This window comes from Xiphias gladius, chromosome 20 (genome assembly GCF_016859285.1).
Source record: "Xiphias gladius isolate SHS-SW01 ecotype Sanya breed wild chromosome 20, ASM1685928v1, whole genome shotgun sequence".
In the NCBI taxonomy this organism is placed as follows: domain Eukaryota; kingdom Metazoa; phylum Chordata; class Actinopteri; order Istiophoriformes; family Xiphiidae; genus Xiphias; species Xiphias gladius.
Window position 1 is genome coordinate 15059933 of NC_053419.1, and position 23731 is coordinate 15083663.

At 39.0% G+C, this 23731-nt stretch overlaps 1 protein-coding gene across 1 annotated transcript in view; it reads left to right on the forward strand.

The window, feature by feature from the left end:
• Window positions 1-21750, forward strand: part of pappaa (pregnancy-associated plasma protein A, pappalysin 1a) — an 87394-nt gene extending 65644 nt beyond the window's left edge. Inside the window, exons 15-22 of the mRNA XM_040156621.1 lie at window positions 754-937; window positions 1562-1763; window positions 1878-2112; window positions 2856-3003; window positions 3379-3494; window positions 7051-7122; window positions 8032-8130; window positions 18694-21750. Coding sequence (XP_040012555.1) covers window positions 754-937; window positions 1562-1763; window positions 1878-2112; window positions 2856-3003; window positions 3379-3494; window positions 7051-7122; window positions 8032-8130; window positions 18694-18798 — 1161 coding nt within the window. The 3' untranslated portion in view covers window positions 18799-21750. The remainder of the gene's footprint in view (window positions 1-753; window positions 938-1561; window positions 1764-1877; window positions 2113-2855; window positions 3004-3378; window positions 3495-7050; window positions 7123-8031; window positions 8131-18693) is intronic.
• Window positions 21751-23731: the final 1981 nt, after the last annotated feature.

A 23731-nucleotide genomic window follows, 5' to 3' on the forward strand; every position in this document is an offset into this window, starting at 1 on the left:
TTTTTTTTCTGTTTACAGGCCACTGCATGGGTAACTGCTGTCAATCGGCAAGCATTGCAGCAAAGTTAAGGACATTAGCTAACTTAATGTTTGTGCAACAACTGCCTATTTCCTTTTTACTCCAGTTTATTTGTTTCCCACCTAACACCGAAACTGACTGCATTTCATTACCTGATTATAATTTTTGCTGGGGATAGAAGTCATATGTCAAAAAATGTCAATTTATCATTTAACTGCTTTCTTAGTATCATGACTTCACAGAATCTTAGAAATAGGATACGTCCACAATGGGTGGTATTTTAGTAGTAGAAGATTCCCTTTCTGTGTGTTTTTCTCAGAAGTTGTCACACTTCGTCACACTTCCATCGAAATCAATCTGTTTTGTGTTAGAGCTGATTGTGCATTTGTTGGATATCAGTTGTCTGGGTGGCATGACCTGACCTTACAAATGCTATCAGCAGTGAATTGAGCTGCTGAGTAGCTTGTGAGGCTTACTGACATACAGTAAGATAAGCCTGATCAAACTTTGTTAGGTTACACGCGGTTTAGAGCCTTGGAGTGACTGCAGGATTGCTGTAGTCATTTTTTGTGAGGTAAAAATGTATAGGATGTGTGTGGGAAATCAATCTGTCCCATCACTGAATGCCTGTATCAGCTCATACTTACGCATATAGCTAATTTCATAGTAACCCTAACCCTGAATCCATCTGTCTCTATCTGTCACTCACTTTATATCTATGTCTTATTTTCCAGTCGGACTCTTCGGTGACTATAACCTGTGCAAATGGGAAGTGGAACAAGCAGGTGTCATGTGAGCCTGTGGACTGTGGTCTGCCTGACAAATACCATGTTCATCCTGCCCGTTTCAACTTCCCAGAGGGCACTACCTACGGCAAGAAGAGCACCTTTCAGTGTCGAGAACCTGCCCAGCTTGTAGGTGAGATCCATAGTGGAGCTTGCGCACGTGCAGTCACAGTTAAATATTTTCAGGCCATCCTTAAAAGATCTTTTTTCAGGTTTGCTAAATATCATATATATATATATATATATATATATATATTCACGAGTTTAGACTAAATTATTCAATTTTATTGTCATTTTCATCACTTTGAGGGGGACATATCTTGACATTTAAACCTCACAGGTGAAGAAATTAAGTTTTTGCTTTCAGTTTTACAAATTTAATGCAGATTAGGGTCCTTATTAAATATATATATTTTTCAGGAATAAATGGTCTTTGATACACATGTATTTTTTTTCAACTTTTTAAACAATATTGCCGTGAGAGATATAATAGATCCTACGTTATAAAATTCCATAACATATAGATTGACATACAAAATTATGGGATTTAGTTTTTTTTGTTTTTTTTAATTATTTTCTTTTCAGTCACTTAAACATCCTCATTAATCTCTTTTTAATTGCTCTTTCAACAACTGCACATTTCATAATCTGTTCATCAATCTACACATTTTATTCTTCTTTTAATCTCCTTTTTGAAATTTACTGACCAACACTGAATTTTCTACTTTCATGTATCCTTTTCTCTTTCTCTCCTCAGGCACAAACAACACTCTTACCTGCCTGGAGGACGGCCTGTGGTCCTTCCCGGAGGCCCTATGTGAGCTTCGCTGCCCAGCCCCTCCTCCTGTACCCAATGCTGTGCTGCAAACCAAGCGCTGCAACGAGACAGGCCTCAAAGTGGGAACGCTCTGCAAGTACAAGTGCAAGCCAGGCTACCATGTTACCAACAAACCTAAGAGGTAAAGAAAGAAATAGACCCAGTTGTTTTTGATTTAGCTGGTCTTTCATCGGAAAGTTTCCATTCGAAAATAAGGCCAGAAATCATTTCCATTAATCGTCTCCTTTCCCTTTAGGCGTGCATTTAAGCGGCAGTGCACGGAGGATGGCAGCTGGCTGGAGGGGGCATGCGAGCCAGTGACTTGTGATCCCCCACCTCCAATCTTCCATGGCTCTTATCACTGTACCGATGGCTTCCGCTTTGACAGTGTCTGCCGACTCAACTGCTCTGATCCTGCCGGTAATTCCGCTATCACCGCCACAGGAGGCTCTGCCCATACGGTGAGGCTGCTGCACGGTCCATGCAAGCAGGTCTGTCCATCTCTTCTCTCTCTTTCTATTCTTGCTTTACCTATATTTTTGTCTTCTTTTTCTCACGTGTATGAAAAACAGACATTCTCTCTTTTTCTCTACCCTTGCATCTTTACTGTTTTTATCACCTTTAGGCTCAGCATTGTTTAATGACATAAAATTGTTGAGAAATATAATCAAAATGAATATAATCAATTACAAGCAATTTGTAATTGTTGGATATTTAGCACCCAGGCCCTACACAATGCAGTATTAGTAATGTTTGTTAAACATTGTTTGGTTAAAATTTCTACAGACACATTATTATAAACATACTCCTGTCTGATAACTAATGATGAGATGCTAAATGAAGGAATTAATGAGTAAAAACCAATTTTTACCCAAAATAAACTCTCTATCCTGGCCCCCTTTTAGCTGATTCTTCTTACACTGCCCGCACTGTCTGAACGCTTGCCTCTCTATGCCTGTGTCTCTCCCTGTCTCTCTTAGCCCTGCTCAATTTGACACCATGCTAATTAGATTGCTATTGATTTCCAGAATAGTCCTGTTGCCACAGACTTTTGAAATGTATATACCTTTTAATCTGTTCTGCCTCTCAGGCGTTGTGGCTTGGGTGCCTGATAAAAATTGGATTGTATTTCCCCCTTTGCAACGAGATGCCATCTCAATGTCCTTGGCCTGCTAGCGTTTGTGTATCAGTGTGTGTATAATTGTTTGTCTGTCAATATATGTGTTATTTTCAGGGTGCAGCATCCAATGTGATCCGTTGTAGGAAGGATGGAAATTGGACAGGGTCGTTCCGCCTATGCCCACACAGCAAAGGCCAGTGTTCTTTACCTCAGAACCTCCATTATAGCCTACAGTACTCATGCAAGCGAGGACACGGCATAGGTCTGTATGCGCAAATTTATTGTTATATAATAACAATTCATTTTTCTTACTGCTGATGTCATCTTTCATTGTTCGTATTACTATCAGCTATGTTAAGTGTGCTATTATTCTTCATTGTACGCATTACTCATTCCTTTTCAGTTTGTACTGTTTACAGTCATTTTAACTTGTCTATAATGAGAGTCAACAAAATGTCTGAACCACACTTATGTAAGCTAGGACTTTCAATATCACACAATATCATAATCATTTGAAAGTGAAAGGGGGAAAGGGGTAAGGATATATCATCTGAAATGTCTTTGATCTAGGTGTGGTTTGTGCAAACTTTTATTGTTCTCATTTTTCCGTCGCTGTCTTGCTCACACATTCACACAGGTGAGGAGTGTGAGCTGAGTTGCAGAGAGAGTAACAGTGACGTGGTGATCCTACCGAGCAACATGACAGTCGAAAGTGTACTTAAAGAGCACTGGAGGAACCCGCACAAAGTCAAGGTAAGTTTTGTATGTATTTTGGTGTCCGCCTCAGAGCTTGGACAGACGCACTTGACAAAGTTCTGTGATCCACAACTCTCCTGTAAGGAATTTCACGTATAGTGTCTACGTCCTGGCTCTATTACCCACAATGCAGAATGCCAGTCTTATGTCTGTCTTTTGTGCCCAGTGCCATGCAAATGTTTGTCTTAGCAACATGGCAACCCTTCAAACATTTTTAGTCTATTTTTGATATGAAGTGTGAACACATCCTGCTGCCCTCTTGCATCCTAGTTGCATATGACACTTCAACGACCTTCTTGAAGAAATGATAAGTATCTTTGGGATTTAAGTGTTGTCTTTAAACTGACAAACAAGTAATTGTGCCATTTGTAAAATTCAGTTTCCCATGTATTTGTCTTACTACCAGAAATAAACTGGCGAAAAAAGCAAAACAAAACAAAGAAATACTTCTTCAGAATTCCTGTGAAGCATGGGGCCCCCACTACCACTCTGGCCAAATTATAAAACCTTATCAAATGGCTAATCATCAGTAATCACGGTAATTTTCTGAAATAAACCTATGAAACTCACTGGCAGATAGGCAAACATGGAGGTTAGAGGTTATGGCACAGAAGGTCATTAAACACAGAATTGTACACCGTGTCCCTGTGGGGGTGCCACTCACACAGCCATGGTGTCATTTGGGATTTTTAGCTTGTTGGGTGGGGTTAAGGGGTGGGGGAAGGAATATGGTGTGAGTTTTTGTGTGTGTGTGTGTGTGTGTGTGTGTAGTAGGTAAAGACTACTAGACTACACCTACTCTTCTGATTTTACTCTCCCCATTTAACTTGATTAATGTAAATGATGTGCAATTTGTTCTAAGTGTTTTAGTCAGCTTAATTCCCGTTTTAGCTGTAGAGTCAGAGGAGGATCAAACAGCATCAAGTTTTATAAGTAGAGAGGGAGAAAAGAGAACACATTGTATTTCGCACTGCATTTCTTTTCCTACAACTCCTTTTGTTTTTGTTTCAGAATCACACTGAGTCAGCAGCTTTTTGTGGTGGATGTTGGGACAGAGGGGTGGGGTGGTTGGGCCACGTGGACATGAAATGATCTGTTTCTCATGGATTTGTGTAATTGATATGATTTGTGCTCAGTGGTAATTTGAGACTTGGGACAATGCTGTTGGGGGCAGTTTATAGCATAAGATAAGTCAGAGAAGTGAGGGTGGTGAGGTGAGTGTTCCAGAGAGGTGAGTGTTTTCAGACATGATGCACCAGGGCTAGGAGGTTAGCGAAGGTGGAGTCTTTGCAGGTTGTGTGCACATATGCCACTATGCATGACTCTAGAGCTCCTTTATTAATACAGGTAATGAAAGGAGAGTTAATTTCATGTCCCCGCACAAGCACACCAGCGACACCTTTTCCAATAGTAGTCAAAATGAATACAAACACCCAATAATGAGCAGGCAGAAATTTGCATTTTGGCAAAATGTAGTCCTTTGTAGGACCTTACATCTGTATTTACACTAATGTCAAAGGCTAGGAGATCCTTTACGTCCCACTTTGAGAGTACTGCCCATTTAATTCTAAGCAGAAAAAAAGATGCAACAGGAATTGCCATAAATGCCAAAGGGCTAAGCGGAACAGATGCATATGGCTGACATATGGATAACAGTTGTAGTAACAGTAGGAGTGTAGTAAGTAGGAGTAGACATCATAGTATACTTCCAAACTCCCCTCTAGGGTAGGATTCCTCATACACTATCTTGAAGTAAATCCGTGACCTGAAATGCACTTGCTAGTTCTACTTTGCTGAGTTGGAGGTTAATGGTGCCCACCGTAATAAGTAATGTTGATTTATTGCCTTTAAACTAGTTGTATTTCGGTTCTTAGTGTGACCCACTTAGAATTCTCTCGTGCTTTTCTACCTCCACCTCCTACTCTTCTTTTTCCTGTCCCTCTATATCTAACGATTCTGCGCCCCCAGCACACTCCTCCCCCTTTATCAGCAAAATTACCCTGTCGGGCTTGCTCTGGAATTAGTCATTTTCTATATGACATGACCTCGTCTGTGGTGGCTCTGAGATAGGGATCTATTTTTATGTGGTATCAGTGCCCCGGGGAGGATTCAGAGGGTGAGGATCCCATACATAGTGAGGGGTGAAGCCAGGCCACGATCATGGATTATCATGATTTACGGCCTTGCTGTGAGAGGAAAGAAAAAAGTATAAGGGAGAGAAAATGAGAGAGAGGGGGAGAGAAGGAGTTTCTGGATGACATCATCATAGCAGAACACTAAAAAGAGAGAATGAAAGTACAGTAGTTGCAAAAAGTTTCACCTCCAAGACAGACTAATGTGCTTAATCTTCTACCACATAGGGACGAACCATCATAGCCCTCACCAATCAACACACATGCATACACACACAGCACAGACGTGCCTGCATTCTGCTATGCGGTACTACATCACAGTAGTAGAACTGTTACCCCCGCAGCTCTTAGTTGTCCTTAGATGCTATGTTGTTCTTTCTCTCTACCTTCAAACCAACATCTTTCTCTTTTGTATTGATTTGCTGACAGCACTGAAATGAAAAATACCTGAGTTTGCAGCAACAAAGGAAAAGCACGTCAGATTTGTAAGATATTGGGACACGGGGGGTCTGAGAAATGAACCATCTGAGGTCGGCCAGTCCTTTGCTGTGGATGGCACTTTTGATCATGCACACTACTATCCAAGTCTGGAGACACACTTAGCTGTAAACAGAACATTTCTCCATGCTCTGGCTCAGGTAGACTCATATATACAACAACCCCTACACACTTTATGGAGAAATAGTCACATAGCACAGGCACACATGCCCACCCAGAGTCATGTGAGCATACAGTATGCATTTTAATGTGTGTACATAGTACGTAGCTATATAAAGGCATTTGCAGGTACACAGTCTATGCACAGTGCTGCCCACCTCCCCTGAGTAAAATGTTTTCTGTTTCATTGCAATGAAGAGCACAGTGGGAGAACAGGATGGGATTCCACACATTCTGCAAAGATATTTGAGGGCATGGGGCTCTTTACCTCTGTCTCTGTATCTCTCTCTCTTGCTCTCAGATCTTTTCCCTCCTGGGGCCATAACTTAGTTATAAAAACACCATTTTTATCAAGTTATATCTTGTCAAAATCAATTTATACAGCTTTCCTCTGATGTGGAAAGGGTCAGTGTAAATCAAAGAAGGCTTCACAATGAAAGCAATCATGTGTAGCTCATGAGCCCTGTTGATAACTGCTAAGTTTCACTGTCTCAGGTGTTTGTGTGTGTGTGTGTGTGTGTGTGTGTGTGTGTGTGTGTGTGTGTGTGTGTGTGTGTGTGTGTGTGTGTGGGGCTAGAAAGTGCCCAGTGATGTAAGATAGGGTTAGGGTTATGTAGACTGAAACGCAAGTAAAAAGAACAAAGTTTTGGCAAAGCTGTTCATATGCTGCACATAAGGGAACTAAGACGTACAAACAAAACCACTGAAAGAACCAGTTTTCTTAATTAATTCAACCCCCCTCCAACTTTTGTCTTATTTTACAGAGTATAGTCTGTACAATGGGACTGAAGTGGTATCCACACCCAGAATTACTCCACTGTATCAAAGGATGTGAGGTAAGGGCTTGACCTGAATTCAAGATTTTTTTTTTTTGTATTTGGGGAGTAATAGTCTCATCTGTCACACAAGACTTTAATACTTAAATTCTTCCACGTTTCTGAAATGAAAATTGATCTTAAATATATAAAGCATGGATTATAAAGGGTTTATTCAATGTGCTTGGCCAATGGAGTTCAGACAGACAATGGACTGGCTGATGATATACAAGCAAAACACTTAGACCAACCTGTGGGTGAAGACTGATCTCTTGTCAGTATATTTGGATTTTATAATTCTTAACATACAGGTAGCCATTTAAAAATGCTGTTGCTATATGAGTATCTGTCATCAGACTAACTGCTGTGCTGCTCACTGAAATGTATTAACTTGTTGTAATTTGATGTAATTACTGATATATTACTACTTACAAAAATCTATACAGATGTGGTCATGTGATCACTTGCTGAAACTGTCTTTCCTTTAAAATTTATATGTGAATGCATATGACAGAATTCTACTCCACTTCATGGAAGAATGATATCATCTACTCAGCTCAGGCCAACTGGATAACTTGATTGGTAACCCAAGTGGAGGGTGGGACCAACCCAATAAATCACCTTATTGGAGTGTTTTGTGTAGTGAATAGTTTATAGTGTCCTCAGTTTGACTTACGGGTCTGGCCCCAGGGCTTAAAAAGTCACATTGAAAGATGAGAGAAATTTAATGTATCAGATTCATCACCAAATCTATCCAGAGACCTCTAAAAGGCCCTGAAAAGCTCAAGAGGAAACTACGACCAAAACAAAGGGCTTTTTTAGTAAATTACCTTTAACCATTATCAGACAATTAGCAATATAAACGGTGGCACTTTTCCCCCCTCACTCAGTGTTTTTGTCTAATTGACATGCTGTCTCTCTCTTGTGTAGCCATTCATGGGAGACAACTACTGTGATTCGGTCAACAACAGAGCCTTCTGTAACTATGACGGAGGAGACTGCTGCCAATCCACTGTCAAGACCAAGAAGGTAAGTGGCATTCTTGTACCTTAGAATAAACCTCACCCTTCAGACAATTAGATGATATTGTATTCGGTCCTGGTCATACTGATCAACAGTCAGTGTTTGTTCCCCAACTATGGAGTCACACATAGCTTAGGAATAAATCCCACCTTCCACATGTGACTGTTTTTCCTTTCCCCTGCGCCTTACCCACTTGGACTCCTTTACTTTCTCACTGCCATTCATCCCGTGGAGGTTGCATGTTTCCTTTATCAAGCGTTTACATTTAGAAATAATAATTTCTAGGTAAGTACGATGGAAGATTAGAATATAATATTGAAGACAGCTGTATATCACCTCTTGTTACATCTATAGTTACTTCCTTTGCTTTGTGTCCAACCTTATATCACTGGTAGACAGATTACTGATTCCACATCCAAGAGAGTGGGAGATTTCAGACTTCATCAATAGTCATTGTTGTTCATCTGTTTCCTAATGTGTAAAACGTCTACGTATTAGTGTGCCTGTATTTATACCATTACCCAAAATACAGGTAGTAATTTTAATCTAACTTATTTATCACAGGATAGCGGTCATGACTATGTGAACTTGGAATATGTATTTCAACATTAAGATATACATTTCAAAAAGTTTGGTCATCTTTGTGGTAGTACCTCTCTAAATTCAAGGAGGTTCTTTTTCTGGCTCATTCCTTCCAGCTGCTGGCAAGGGATCTGAATGGAAGTGTATTATAGCTTCTGTGCTGCAGCATCTGCTTCTCTGGCCTGTGCCATGAGCAGTTCTGACAAGAGCCCGTGTTATCCCTGGTCAGTCACTGACAGAAAAATAAGACTTCTGTCTTAAAATATCACTCCTGTGCGATACTCCATCTTATTCAATCAGTCTGCATCTAGAATATGCCTGGTAATTTGTCTGGTTACTTGCGGTGCAAATAAATAATGGACAAGACCGATTTGTACAGGTTTTAGATTACTGAGACTTTTGCAGTTATCACAAATTGCTAGATATCTGGCAAATTTAGTTCTGGGCAATTAGGACAAATGAGGCCAAAAAAGTACCCTTCATATATTTGATTGCACTGTGCTACTTTTTTATGAACATAGAGTACATAACCCACCTTGGACTAGAAAGAGGTCCATAGGTCCATGATTTGTTTTTGTCCTTTATTCATAACCTTAGTATCAGATGTAAGGTACCGTATCCACCATTCAATAGCAGTGGGAAAGTCGGTGAGCAGCCCGCTGGGAAGTGACCTCACTCCTGAAGTGGTTTAGCTGCTGCTGATTGACGCTATCTCATCTCTACATCTTCTGGCTAAAGTCCAGTGCAGGGGTGCAGTCAGAACTTGCATAACTCACGTTTACTGACAGACCCCAATGGGAGGATAAACTCCACGGAATTACTGCAGCAACAAGAGGTCGAGCTGGGCGAGAGGAGAGCAGGCTGTGGGTCTTGTCAGATTTATAATTGACATGTTATACATGAAAAGGGAGGTATGGTCTGAACATTGTGTATTTGGTTGTGAAGTAAGTAATCCCTGGTTTAAAAATGAATGCTTTTGATGGTTTTTGACATTTTGGTCTACTTCCTGAAAATGGTTAAAACTGGTCCAAAATTACAGGAAGATTAAACGGAAATATTGTCCTTAGTCTAGAATTAGCCTTTAAGTAAAACTGATATTATAATTCATGTTTTTGCAAAACATCTCTGTATATCATACGTCTTATGCTCAACTTGGAGATAAAAATCATAAACCAAAAGGGAGAAATTTATATTTTATGTTTTTTGGTTTTCAAGTTGGCCCCCCACTATCTTTTGCATTTATATTTGCCTTTTTGCGGAATAACAGCATTTCTCCGTCTGTGGAGATTGAGAAGTTGTTTCCATACATCCGACAAAACCACTAATTTTTAAACCATATATGCATCAAGCATTAATGTCAGCGCTGCTCACTGGCAGCCAGACTGCGGCCTGCTACACAATGTAAAAGCCACAGAGTGCCTTGTCCTGCACCTCAGCTTGTCGAACAAGCAACCAAACAAACATTCAAACATGGGAAATTGCTCTGCTAACTCCAATTTTCAGGCTAGATAACTAATTAGCTGGTCAGCTGCTGCACATTAAACAGCATGTAAACATGGCTGCAAATATCACTTCGGTCTGTTTACAGTCTGGTGTGGTCCTTACTCTTCAATACCACTGCTTATAAAACACTGTCTGCTCATGGCTTGTAAGCTACAGTGAAAGTTTATTTATTTTGTCTGCAGGCTGTTCCCCTGCTGGCAGACTGTTCCCCTGCTGGGGATCAGCCTGCCAGCTGCGGTCAATCGAACTCGGACACACCCCACCAGTGGTTGAGAGTAAAAGGAGTATTTCTGATAATTCCCCAGATAACTTTTTTCTTCCTTACAATTATAGAAAAGCGTTGATAATACATTTCGAATAACACTGGCTATCTGGCCCAGGTTTACTGCCGTAGTATTTTCAAGCCAAGGATGCTACATGCCAATGGTCAGTAGTAGTATCTGCAAAACAGGCGTCACCAGTTTGCTGAAATAATAAATACGGGCGAATGGAGGATCGAATTACCCAGTAAATACTTGGTACCAAGTTCTGTCACACCAGCAAAGATAGATTAGGTGAAGAAGAGTTCCATTCCAGTCACTGAAACATTGTTATTTTGAGTGGGCTGCTACGCAATGATACAGTAGTTGGTTCACCTGGGCTCAAGAACTCCAGGCTGCTTGTCCATTTTCTACTTGAAAGCATTTGGCCCTGGCATTATTTGAAGAAAACAGTCCCCTGGAAAACTATTCAGAGAGAGACGAAAAATTAATCTGAAATAAACGATCATAATTTGATTTATCAGCTGCCAGGAGCTAAGTGTGAAGAAAGTTACTGTGGGTGAACAACCATAAGGAAACACTAAGGAATGAAGCTGATATGTGACATTGATATGGGAGCAGAGGAAGGCCAGATTTTCAATTTAATCCCTTTTGCTTGTTAGCCCATTGCCTAATTGTTGCATGCACATGTTGCTTGGTGCCTTGGCTAATATAAACTTTTTATTTGTATGAAACTAAAATTAACCTGAATGTCAGTTTTTAAATTAGCCAGACAACATTCCTGACAACATTTATCTTGTTGATTTATTTGATTACTTTGATTTTTTTTTTTGTCCGCATTTAAATTTCCTCTGTATTTATTATCGTTTTGGTACTTGCGTTTAGTTAAGCTTTTAGATTTAGCTGTTTATTCCTTTTGGGCAAAGCCCTCACAGTTATCCCCATTTGATCAACTCCGTCAAAACAGAAACAGGATATTTTGCACCTGATTCTGATTTTCCCCCAAACTGAACACATGCGTGGCAGGCAACGAAGGACGGAGTTGCTTAAAAACTTCTAAAAACAAAAGAAATGACACAATATATGACAAAAGGAATCTGTAACTCATTTATGACAGTTCTTCGCCGCCAAGCTGCTGTGTAATATACTTGCTTGGTGACAAAGACAGATAATGTTTTCCTCTTTAGCGGGAAATCAATGTTCTTGTCCAGACCACACGTGAAGAATTCGTCCCAACAAAATTTTATTGTCCTAGATTTTGTTGTCTGTGTCACAGTGGAGGTCATTTGATGTCAGCTATTAAGTATCTGTATTTTTGCTGTTCATAGCAACTGTTTTATACACAGAAAAATATTATATTGTGTTCTTAGTCTGCCTTTAATAAGTCCACTTTAGTAAATCAAAAATATATTGTAGTTATTATGATATCAGAGTTTAAGAATCTACTCCCTTGAGGACCTACAAAATATTAGTGTCAAAGATCTGACCCTAAAAATATTGTCTGATTTAAAAAATTGATAATTAAATGAAAAACTCACTTAACTGTACACCAGACCTGCTGTTTCCAATGGACATCAAGAAAAAATACAGGCATCCGAAAAGTATGGTAGCTTTGACTGTCTAGTAATATTCTATATATTTTCATTGTTAATAAATATTATGAAAAAATCAAAACAGCAATGAATTGATCGTGCTATGAAGTGCTGTCTCTGTAGCCTAAACCTAATAGCTTATTCCCGTGTACTGTATTCCATTATGAAAACTACTAAAAACACATCAATGAGACACGCGGTTGCAATGGTAGACATCTTTCTTCATTACAATGAACATGGTCACTGTAGTTTATTTCAGGTGTATGTGGGAGTCAATCCCACATACATCATCCAGGTAATACTGAACAGCAAATATCTATTAATCCACATCTGACACACACCCTGCAATTGCAGTATTTTCTCCTATTAAGTAATGTTCGCTACAAACTGAATTCTGTTTGTTTTAGGAAATGATTTAGTCTTTTAAAAAGTGAAAGTATGTATTTGTAATTTTTAAAAAAAAAAATTTGAATTTTTTTTTTAAAGATTTAAATTTTCAGTAGGAACTAATGGGTTTGATACCACAAACAGGGTTGAGACAGTAGTCTATCTCTCACTGCAACTTCCCAACCATTGTTGGTTTTGGTCTTTTCAAATATTTTTTATTAGTGATTTTATTACTAGGGAACTGCACTATCCAAAATCCGAATTTCAACTTATGGTTAAGCAGATTTTTTTTCTTTTTAGTATTTTACCCAGCTACTTTGAAAGACTGATTTCGTAACTTTTTTTTGGTTACGTTTGCTTTTTAACTTCTTTTCCTTCTGATCTGTGAGAGAAGTTTCTTATGAACACCGGAATCCCCCCCTCCAAACACAAACAAACACACACTCATTCACATTCTCACTGATTCATATTCTCTCTTTCTCCCTTTAATAGTTTCTCTCACACATAAACCAACATACAGCACATTAACAGATACACCAGCCACCATTTGTTATGCACAAGTCTGGTGACTCAGTGGGAATCTTGGTCGGTGTTGTTGTCCCAAGTGTGTTGTGAGCACATGAGAACAATGGTACGACCCCTTCCACACACACACACACACACACACACACACACACACACACACACACACACACACACACACACACACACACTTTCAGAGTCATATATCTTTTGTCCTTTTAGTCTATCAAAAGAGCCCAAAGGTTAAAAAAAAACCCTCCTCTTACCCAAAACCAAATGTGCATACCACTTTTATGTCTTCAGTCGACTGATAGAGGAGATACAACACACTGATGAAAACATCTGCTCACCCCTCCTTAGCAGAACATGCTTAAGCCACTTCTTTGCAGCAGTTGCATGATTATTTATTATTATGTTTCCCAACATCAAATACCATGCTTTCAAATATGAAATGATTCAAGGGGTTCAATATGAAAATTCATAATTTTTGGAATGTGATACAACTTCTTCCAGATACAACAACTGAGCAATTTCTGCTCCTTCCAAACAAGCTTAAAAGCTATTGTAGGAATTAGTTTATCAATTATTAAATATTTCCTGCTCCTCCTCTTCTTTTTTTCCTCAGATCCCCAAGTTTCATCCTGATAAAGCTGAATAAGTACAGGGGGAGAAAAAGAGAAATAAAACTAAAGTGCAAAGCAATGGAACTCAGTTGCTCATTTACTTTTACTCCCCTTCCCAGCAAATGCTGCTCTCGTCTTTTATTTTGGTAGAGATTTGTGTATTAAGGAGTTCTGGATGACTTGCTGTGTATTATTCCACTCCAGGAGCTTTGAAGGTGTAAGGACTGGCTGCACGTAAGGTCACCACAGGATCTCCCCTTAATAGTTGCAAGCTGTTGGCTGGATTTGGAGAGGCAGGGAGGAGAGGAGGCAAGAGTATGCCTTTCTGAGGTTTGCCTGCGCAAGACCCTTTTTGTAGGTCCCCTCCACCCCCCTTGGTTTGGAAGGAATTCCTTTCTTGGATGCTGGAAGCAGTACGCATAGGGCACCGATTATATAGTTATACAGTTATACTAAAACAACTATTTCTAAATGTGCCTGTATGTTTTTCTGTCTGCGTTGGTGGTGGGGCCTTGGGTAAGTGCTGAGATCTCTCAGCCCCTCACCCCTGTTTATAACTCTCAGTCTGGCACAAGTATGCTCACTACGTGGCTTGCTATGTGCCACGATTGATGTTTGTGTCTTAGCTGATGGTCCGTGATAGCCACCCCTGACCACTAACCCCTACGTCTGTGTTGGTGACTCACATAGACAAAGCCCTTTGCTCCCTTTTAAAATGTTATTTGCTTCTCTGGGTTTTTTGTCTGTTAGCAGATTTACATTTAATTTATTCCTACAAAACCCACACATATTATACAGTATTTCTAACAGACTGCACATTTGGAGCTGTTACAGGTACATGGATATACATAGATGTTATAGAGTATTGACCAGTGGGGAGTAATATTCTTCTTTCTGGACATTTGAGAGCCTATCATTTTCTGCCTTAAAATATTCTACATCAAATATTCAAATAACTGGATGCCACAAACTGGTGCCATCGACAGCTCTTTATTTTTTTAAATGTTTGAGGGAGCTAAGTTGATTTTATTTCCCGTTGACAGGACTCATAGACACACACATATATATGTATGTATATATATGTTTATATATATATATATGTATATATATACGTGTATATACACATATATATACATATACATATATACACATATATATATACACATATACATACATACATATATATACATATACATACATACATATATATATATATATATATATATATATATATATATATATATATATATATATATATATATATATATATATGTGTGTGTATATGTGTGTGTATATATGTGTATATGAATGTGTGTGTATATATGTGTATATATATGTATATATATATATATATGTATATATGTGTGTATATGTATGTATATATATGTATATATGTATGTATATATATGTATAAATGTGTATATATGTATGTATATGTATATATACATATGTATATATATATGTATATGTATATATACATATGTATATATATATGTATATGTATATATATATGTATATGTATATGTATATGTATATATGTATATGTATGTATATGAATATATGTATATGTATATGTATATATATATATATGTATGTATATATACACGTATATATATACACACACACACACACCCATATATATACACACATATTCAAGTTTTGTATATACTGTATATTATTCTCCTCAATTACCATGGATTCTTCTCAGATGTCACATTTGGCTCAGTGGTTCCGGACAGTGATTTGTCTGTACTCTGTCATATTTATAATTGATCTTAACTGTTGCAATACACAATGACCGAGTGATAGCGCTTTCATGCACGGGTGTTTGAAATCATGAGACTGACCATAGGTGCATGAGTTAGTCGGGGCACATCTCACTTTGTGTTCCTTTCATGACAGAGGCCATATGTTTCCATTTGCTTTGCTGTGCACCATGTTGTTGTATGTTTCTTAACTCATGTAGACAGAGATGGTAATATTTGTGATGATATGTATATATTTATTTATACGGAAAACACCTTAGAAAAAAACAGATGTACCGTGTTGGCTAAGATGTGTCTGAAATGTTACTAGTTGTAATACATTCTAATAACCTCACTTACATCCTAATGAACAGTGTGTTATGCATCCCCATATCAGCCAGTTCCCCTTTTCCCCAGGCCTGTGCCCCCCACACCACCTTCTTTCCTTTAAGCACTGACTAGCACGCACATACTGCACACACAGAAATGTAGAGAGGAACTCTGTGTTATTTTGACCTGTTCCTGAGATTGAAGGATGGGGCTCTGACAAGGTCTCCGTTCTTCAGAAGGGCTTTCATGTTGCTGTTAGTGGGTGTCCTCCCCCAGCCCTCCTCCAGCCCTGGGACATGGGGCAACATGAGGGCCCCCAGGCCCACAAGGCCAGCCAGTCCCATTTCCCAGCCACCCTGAGAGAACCTCAAGTCAGGGCCAGATGTGGCAGCTGGCCCAGCCACCCTGGAGGTCAAGGTCAAAGGAAACCATGTCAATTTTGCCACCCACCATCCTTCTCTAGATAGAGAGATAAACAGAAGTGGCCTTGGAGGGGAAGTGAGGTGTAGAAGGGAAGTGGGAGGTGTAGTGGAGAAGTGTGCTCCAAAAGAGAGAAGTGATAAAGTAAGGTAAAGTAAGAAAGAGACTCTAAAGGAGACACTGTAAATGTGCAAAACTGAGAGATAGTGTAATTAAACTGAGAAAGAGTTAGGTGAGAGAGAGGAGCCTCATGTTCTCAACTTCAAAATGCCACAGAGGAAACACTGCTCACGTGGTTGACAGCTGTTTCTGAAGTGTGTCCGGCCCTGGGCTTGTAAAGTCGTCATATGTAGGCCTCATTTTCTCAGAGGAGTCTGGGCACTGCCCACCTGGTCCTCACATTAGGAACAACCACCGCCCTCCCCTCTATACACACACACACACACACACACACACACACACACACACACACACACACACACACACACACACACACACACACACACACACACACACACACACACACACACAACTTATTTTATACCCCATTTCAAAGGAGAGCCTGCGTCACCGCTCCTTAGTGACTAGCATGCTCCCCCTGTCATTCCGCAGAACTGCTGTCTACAAATCCCTGACTCTCACAAACTATTGGTGCTGTTTCCTGTGTTTTGCATTTACCAGTTACTATAACATTTTACATTTTAGGCTTTTACTTTACAGTGCTATCAAAGCAAAATGTGAGACTAATTTTATGATGTAGTTTTAGCACACCTAAAAGAAAGCTGTAAATTGTAAGAAAGGATGATTAAAAATCCCCAAAAATCTGAAAAATCCCAGAAAATCTGATTTTAAAAAATCTGCTTTAAAAAAAAAAAAATCTGATTTTACACAAATAAATATATACTCTGTTACCAACCTGTCACAGCTCACAATGAGGTTTCCATTAATATCTAGCATAACAAGATGAATCTGGTTTTATACATTTAGTAATAATTAGTCACTCAGGAAGTGACTAATTATTACAAAGTATAAACTTTGGAGTTTATACTTGTACAATACAGTGGACACTATTATGAATGTTTCTTTTAGAGGATGGGAAATTCTCATTTCTTAGTCAGCCTTAGCTAATGCATTCAGTAATTACCTGATTAACCTCCCAGATAGTATTAGCTCTTGATGTAATTTATTTGATGACATTACAGTAATAGTCAGTGTAATTATACAGCAGCTACTCCATATTCACATAATTGCGCTATGACCCTCCCCTGGAAACAACTCCACCTATAGCTGCCAGACAGCTTTCACTAATAGCACTGAACTAATACCTGTCTTTGGCATGAGGCGCGCTGTCAACTATGTATACGTGCTGGGTAAAGCGGCCTGTATTGTCCTTCCATTTACATTGTGTACTGAGATCCATTGTGCAAAAGAGGCAATACCACTTAGCCCTAATAAGAAAAAGTGATGCTAGCCGCAGGCCTCCACAGATTGATCTGATAAGCCACCAGGACACAAATGCAGACATGCCGTCGGTCCGCTGCCTGCCTTCCATGACTGGGACTACATGTGTTCCTTGTTTGGCCTGGAGAAGGAGGACACATTCTGTGTACCCAAACAGCTGAAGCAGGTCCCCCGAGAGGCGAGCAGACAAGGCAGCAGCAGCTGGTGCTGGTGACGAGTTGCTGGCGTTATCCAGTGACATCAAACGCCAGGGGCAATCGCTAATCATCTTCCGATTCTATTTTCACCTGTAGTATATAACTTTTACATCAGACAGAAACTGGGATATACATTTTTCTGATATTCAGTTATTGTGATATATTATGGGTCTTCTGTGTCAAATGCACCAAAAACATTTCCTTCTGTGAATTCAAGTAGAATAGTATTGAACTGTTACGATAGCAGCAGTACTGAGGCTTTAGTGCCTAACAATGAGGTTTAGGTACACTTTGTACACAGAGCTTGTGTACCCAATACAAAATGAGACAAATAGTTTAATCAGAACCACGCCAATTTGATTTTAAACCTGTTTGATATTTACAAGAATCTGGTCTACATCAACTATGACGAGAGAGGAACAGATTGAGCTAGCTTGTGTATGTTCTTGTGGGTGTATCTGACAGAGAGAGAGATGGGGAAAGCTAGGTGATGCGCATGCCCACTGGGAAGATTATATAATAACAAATGTAATACAACCAAGAAAAAAAATGATTAGACACTACATGATCACATGGCAGTTTATTCCATGGAGCAACAAATCGGGTGGTTTGCCTCATGGAATGTGCACCTTATCATTTACTTCTTTTCTTTTCTTGTTCTACTTGCTATAGCACATTTGTTTATGGTGGCACCACTATATCAAATGGAAAAGATTTTAAAGAATTTGATTTTATAGAACACATTTCCCTGAAATTCATCCTATACATATTTGATGTTTATGGACACTTTGGATCTTGACTTTAATTTAAAATTATTGCTGTGGATTTAAACCTCTTTTGACCACCCAATATGCATTTATAATGGATGCACCTAATGGTCCAGTGGGTTGTAGAGTTAAATGCGATTACACTTTATGAATGTAAATATCTTTGTGTCTCCTGCCCAGGTGATTCCATTCCCCATGTCCTGCGACATACGGGATGAGTGCTCTTGTCGGGATCCCAATGCTATAGAGAACAGAAAGGATGAACATGTCCCTTCCCTGGGGTGACCAACCTGAGCAGGGACCTCTGTTCAACGTCCCAGGAACCTTGCTCCAACACAACACAGCCAGAGTGGCTGAGGCAGACCCCTCCTTCATCCTCCTCTCGGCCTCCAATTTCCTGCACATGCTGCTTAACAGGCATACCTCTCCATCCATACTGCAACCCCAACCAGCTAAAATGCCTCCGCCTACACATCACAGAAAGATCTAGAAAAGAGGATGGGACTCATGAGACTCCACTGAAAACTTCATTTCTCAGCTGAAAGGAAAGTAAAACCTGCAATATCATTGTTTAAAGAAAAACCTATATAGCAAGGAGAAAAAAATTACATGAAACAGACATTTTTTGAAAGAATAAGAAAACAAACAAACAAAAAAAACTAAAACATAACCAAGCCTAGGTAGCATGCCTTTTGTTCAGTTTTGTGCTGGCTTCAGTGTCTATTTTAGTGACCTTGCTCTGCAATCATATGATTGGACCTAAGGTAACTCAAAATGTGCAAGTTGGGGATTGTGTCGATGTTGGCTCTGTGTTTTGCAAATATGAAGGAAATCAAAACAAATGTTAAAAATAATCCTCAGACTTTTTGAAGGCATGTTCAACACCTTTTTGGAGGGGCTAGAAGTTTGTGCTTATATCATTCCTGGTTTCAAACTGGTCAGACATTCTGTATCTCTGTGTCCTTATTCAGTAAAGTGTGTTTCTTCATAGGCACATCAGAGGCATTAGAGGTTATTCTTAGCTTGGTGGGGAATGAGACAGCCATATTGTTAAGTTTCAAGCCACAGATTCAACACAACAGCCAAAATGAAATACACAAACATACACAACAAAATGTCAACTAATTGTTGACCAACCACAGAAACAAATATCCTGAGACAATTTTATACTTAGATCAAAATCCTGAATGAATAATTAAAACATTTTTAGCATGTCTTCTGTTACTGTGTTTGCTGCTACTTGCCATTGTCACATCTTAATATCTAATGGGGCTAGACAGCTTTGTCTGCCTTGCTGCTTACAGTACCTCTTTATAGCTTTCGTTCATACTTGCATGTTATTACATAATACTTTCAGCTCACATCAATACAGAATACATGCTGACAACATCACATATGAAATGCACTAAGAACTTTAAAAAAACCCAGAACCTCACTTGTCATTCCCATTTAACCCAACTGCCCAAGAAATACTACATATATTTGACCACGACTTAAAGAATGTCATCGATAACACCTCACTTTGGGTTGGGGTGATTTTAGTTTCAGTTCAAACTCCTCCCTCATGGCGCTTGATGAAAACTTTGTTATCTCAAGCACTGATTTAAAATGTTTAAACTGAAAATAAAATTATCCCAGCCCTGTTCAGAATGTAGTCAATGCTTGTCAGGAGTCTGTGGCTTTTTTGATTGCACAGTACTTTACAGTACAGTCACACAAGAGTACAGAAATAAAGGGCTGGATATAGGCCATAGCTCTTAGTGAGAATGACTATAGGTGGAAGGAGACCACATCTGACACACACTCACACACGCAAGAACACATACACACCTCTCTCTCTCTCATTCTCTCCTCTCCCAGTAGTATCGGACTCTCAGCTCTAGCTCTGTAGGCAACAATGTTGTACATGAAAATGACATTTGGATGTACATTATACGTCAATACAGGATTAGCAGTCACAATATGATCAAAGGTCCCTAAGATTCTCTGTTTAAGTAGTTAATTTTGTCGTTATGTTTGTCTCTGCAGTAAAAAGTGCACTTGGTTGTGATCAGCACTTTTCAGTATTGTGAACTTGGGTGTCTGTCCCCACCAATTAACTTCATTAGATTATATGACTGCTACAACAGCTTTGTGTTTTGTTACTCTGCATTCCAGACACATATACACTAGTTTTTCTCATGCACATTGGATAATGAAGGCTGCTTGGCATATTGGTCCAAATTTTGCTGCTCCTATTCGGCTGCAACAATAGCTATGGTTACAATCAGCATGATTATAACTTTTCATTTCATTTGGGTCAATGGCAAGGTCCCTCTGACTCATATTAGGCTGCTATAGCATTCCAGATCATGCTCATAAGTAGGGAAACAATTGTACACAACAAGCTGTACAAAAGGCAAAGTAAGACCAAATTCATGTCATTCTAAAACCAAGGTTAGTGAATAAGACAATACCACAACATACAGAAAAAGTGAAAAATGTATTATTTTCCACCAAATACAAAGAAAAAAAATCAAAAATATTGTATAAATATTACTATATGTCCTTGATGGACAGGAGCGTTGAAAAATGTTTTTAGGTTTTTTTGTTTTTGGTTTTCATGTATTTCATTTTTACAAAATGTCATATTTAATCAGTGTTTGTATTATTGACCTCAGTTACTGCACTTTTTAGTTGCCATGTAAGAAGAAAAAGTATATCTTTCAAAAATGTTTAGAAGCTGCTATTATGAGAATGGTGATCTGAAACAAAATGTATGATATTCGGTCATTTGACTCCCTGTGTTGCTATTAGCTTTCCTGTCATTAGTGTTTTAGTTGTATCTGACCCTAGATACTCCTCTCGACCTAAACTTGCTTTGCATTCAATGTTATCAATGAAGTAGGGAGGTATAGTCACTATGAACCATATATTCATCTTCCATCATCCATAGAGGCTCCAAATCTTACAAAATAGGGTACACACCAATGCATCATTTATAGAAATACAGTATATTGTCACATATTTAAGGTCTAGCTTTTGTTTTGCCCTGATGTTTGAGTAATACATCATCTTAGGTCAAAGGTGTACATTTTGGAGAAACCTAGAGATGCCGAAGTTGAAGGAAAAGCTTAAATGAAGAAATTCCCATTAAAAGGGACTCTTGAAAGACTTTGTAACTTTTATGAAATATGAAACTTTGTAAGGATGTTCTAAAGGCTACATCATCCTCAAAGATTGCATTTAACACTTTATATGAAAAATATATAGCCCTGGTAAAAAAAAATAAAATAAAAAAACTAAAAAAAAACAAAAAATAAAAAAAAATAAAAAAACATGTATTATGTTGATATTATCAAATTATATGTAATATTAGTACTCCAGATACTGCTGCTTTACATAGAACTGTTAACAGTGGGGAGAGACTGACCTGCAATCACTACACTATGCCAACGACACGCAGTACTGTGGTTCATCATCTGCCACTGAGGTCACTGGAAAGACATTCCAGCCATATGAATGGATGAATATGAAATCTGTGATTGGATCCTTCCCTTCATCCTATAAACTGAATTAATATAACCCGTTGTTGCTCCCACCTACTTCGACTAACTTATAAATATCCTCCTCAATAATTACTTGTATCATCAGTCAATGTCTGGATACCAAAACAACTCATCGTTATTACTATCAGAAAGGCTACAGAATGTGACTGCATGTCAGCTTGAAAAATTCTATTCTTAATATTGGAGAAAGTACCCCTAAGCCATAGCTAACCAAGAAATTCATGGAAGAAAGTATAAGATTGCGCATTGGATGAGGACATCACCTCTCTACTGTAGTCATCACAGGATCCCTTGCTGTACCTCATGCCTGTAATGTTTGCTGCTTCTATATTTTTGGTATTTTAGTGACATTTTTGCGTCTCATAAAAATGGTGTAAATAGTAGAACTATTTATTGAGAGTGTTATACTTTTTTAAGTTATATTTAATGTCCATGTAAGTTATTTTTTACATTGTTCTTATAAACAAAAACATTATTGGTTGTAAGTCAAAACTGTCATTTTGTCTCTGTCATCACACTCTGTTGTGATCACTGTCATCAAGCGTTGATCAGACATACAGGACACTTCAAGCCTACAACCATGAAAGAAATCTCATTGGTCATTAAGTGTAGATGGACACTTACATCCAATGAGGATTCACCATGTTTAAATGTTATCAGTGCAGTGTATCTTTTTTTCCCTTTAAAACCAGAATGTAAGTTTTTTTTTTTTTTAAATGCACACATTAGCCATATGTACAACGAGTTGTGAAAAGAGAACCAAATATAAAATGGTCAAGTACATAAATCCATAATATAGCAAACCATGTTGTCAGAGCCAGTGTAAGGCACAAGGAATATATGTACACAGCCGGCTGAGGGCAGGAGAAAATGGGCAAGTGGCAAAGAGAGGGATCAAAAATGAAGGAAAAGAGGGATTGGAGGTCAAAAGGCAGCTGAAGGTACCCAAGATAGAGTTTTCATGGAAGGGGGAAAACTAGAAGGTGGGCAGGGAGAGAGGTAGGGATGGGTGGGCTGCTTTTCCTGGCCTGTCTAGCTATTTGCCCAGGTGTGAAAATGTGTACCCACAGAGGCTGCCCCTGGGCCAGGGGTGGCCAGTGCTGACTGGCAAAAAGCCGAGGCCAATGAGTCAGAGTTTCTCCTAGGGGTGGCAGCCGTCCCTCTCTGGGACTCCCACCACCCCTCCCTCCTGCGCCCACACCTCCACCTCACTTCTCCTCGACACACTGCCTCATCTGTCACTGTCAGGTATGCCTGCACAGGGCGGCCAGGGTCAAGCTGGTCCTGTGAAAATGAGAGAGGATGTTTGCCCAGCTTACAGAGCCGTTTGAAGTTAGGCTGAAGGAACACAGTTCTTCTCACCTGGAGCCTATGCTTATCACATAATATGATTTGTATAGCAGTCTTTTTTGACAGGCTTTGATACCTCTCCACATTTTCCACCAACAGTCGTTCCTCTGTTTCTAATTTAACACCTAGTTGTTGTATTGCTCGTCTAAAAATGGCAGAAACTTTGTAGTGTGTAACGCATTACAAAGCGATAGGGAGTGTAAGAAAGAGTGTCTGAAGCCGTAATGTTTTTGCTCAGATCATTGTGGAGAAAAATACTGATGTGCCATCTTGTTGTAAGACATTTTCTTTGTGTATTGTAACACATGAAGTACCTCTCA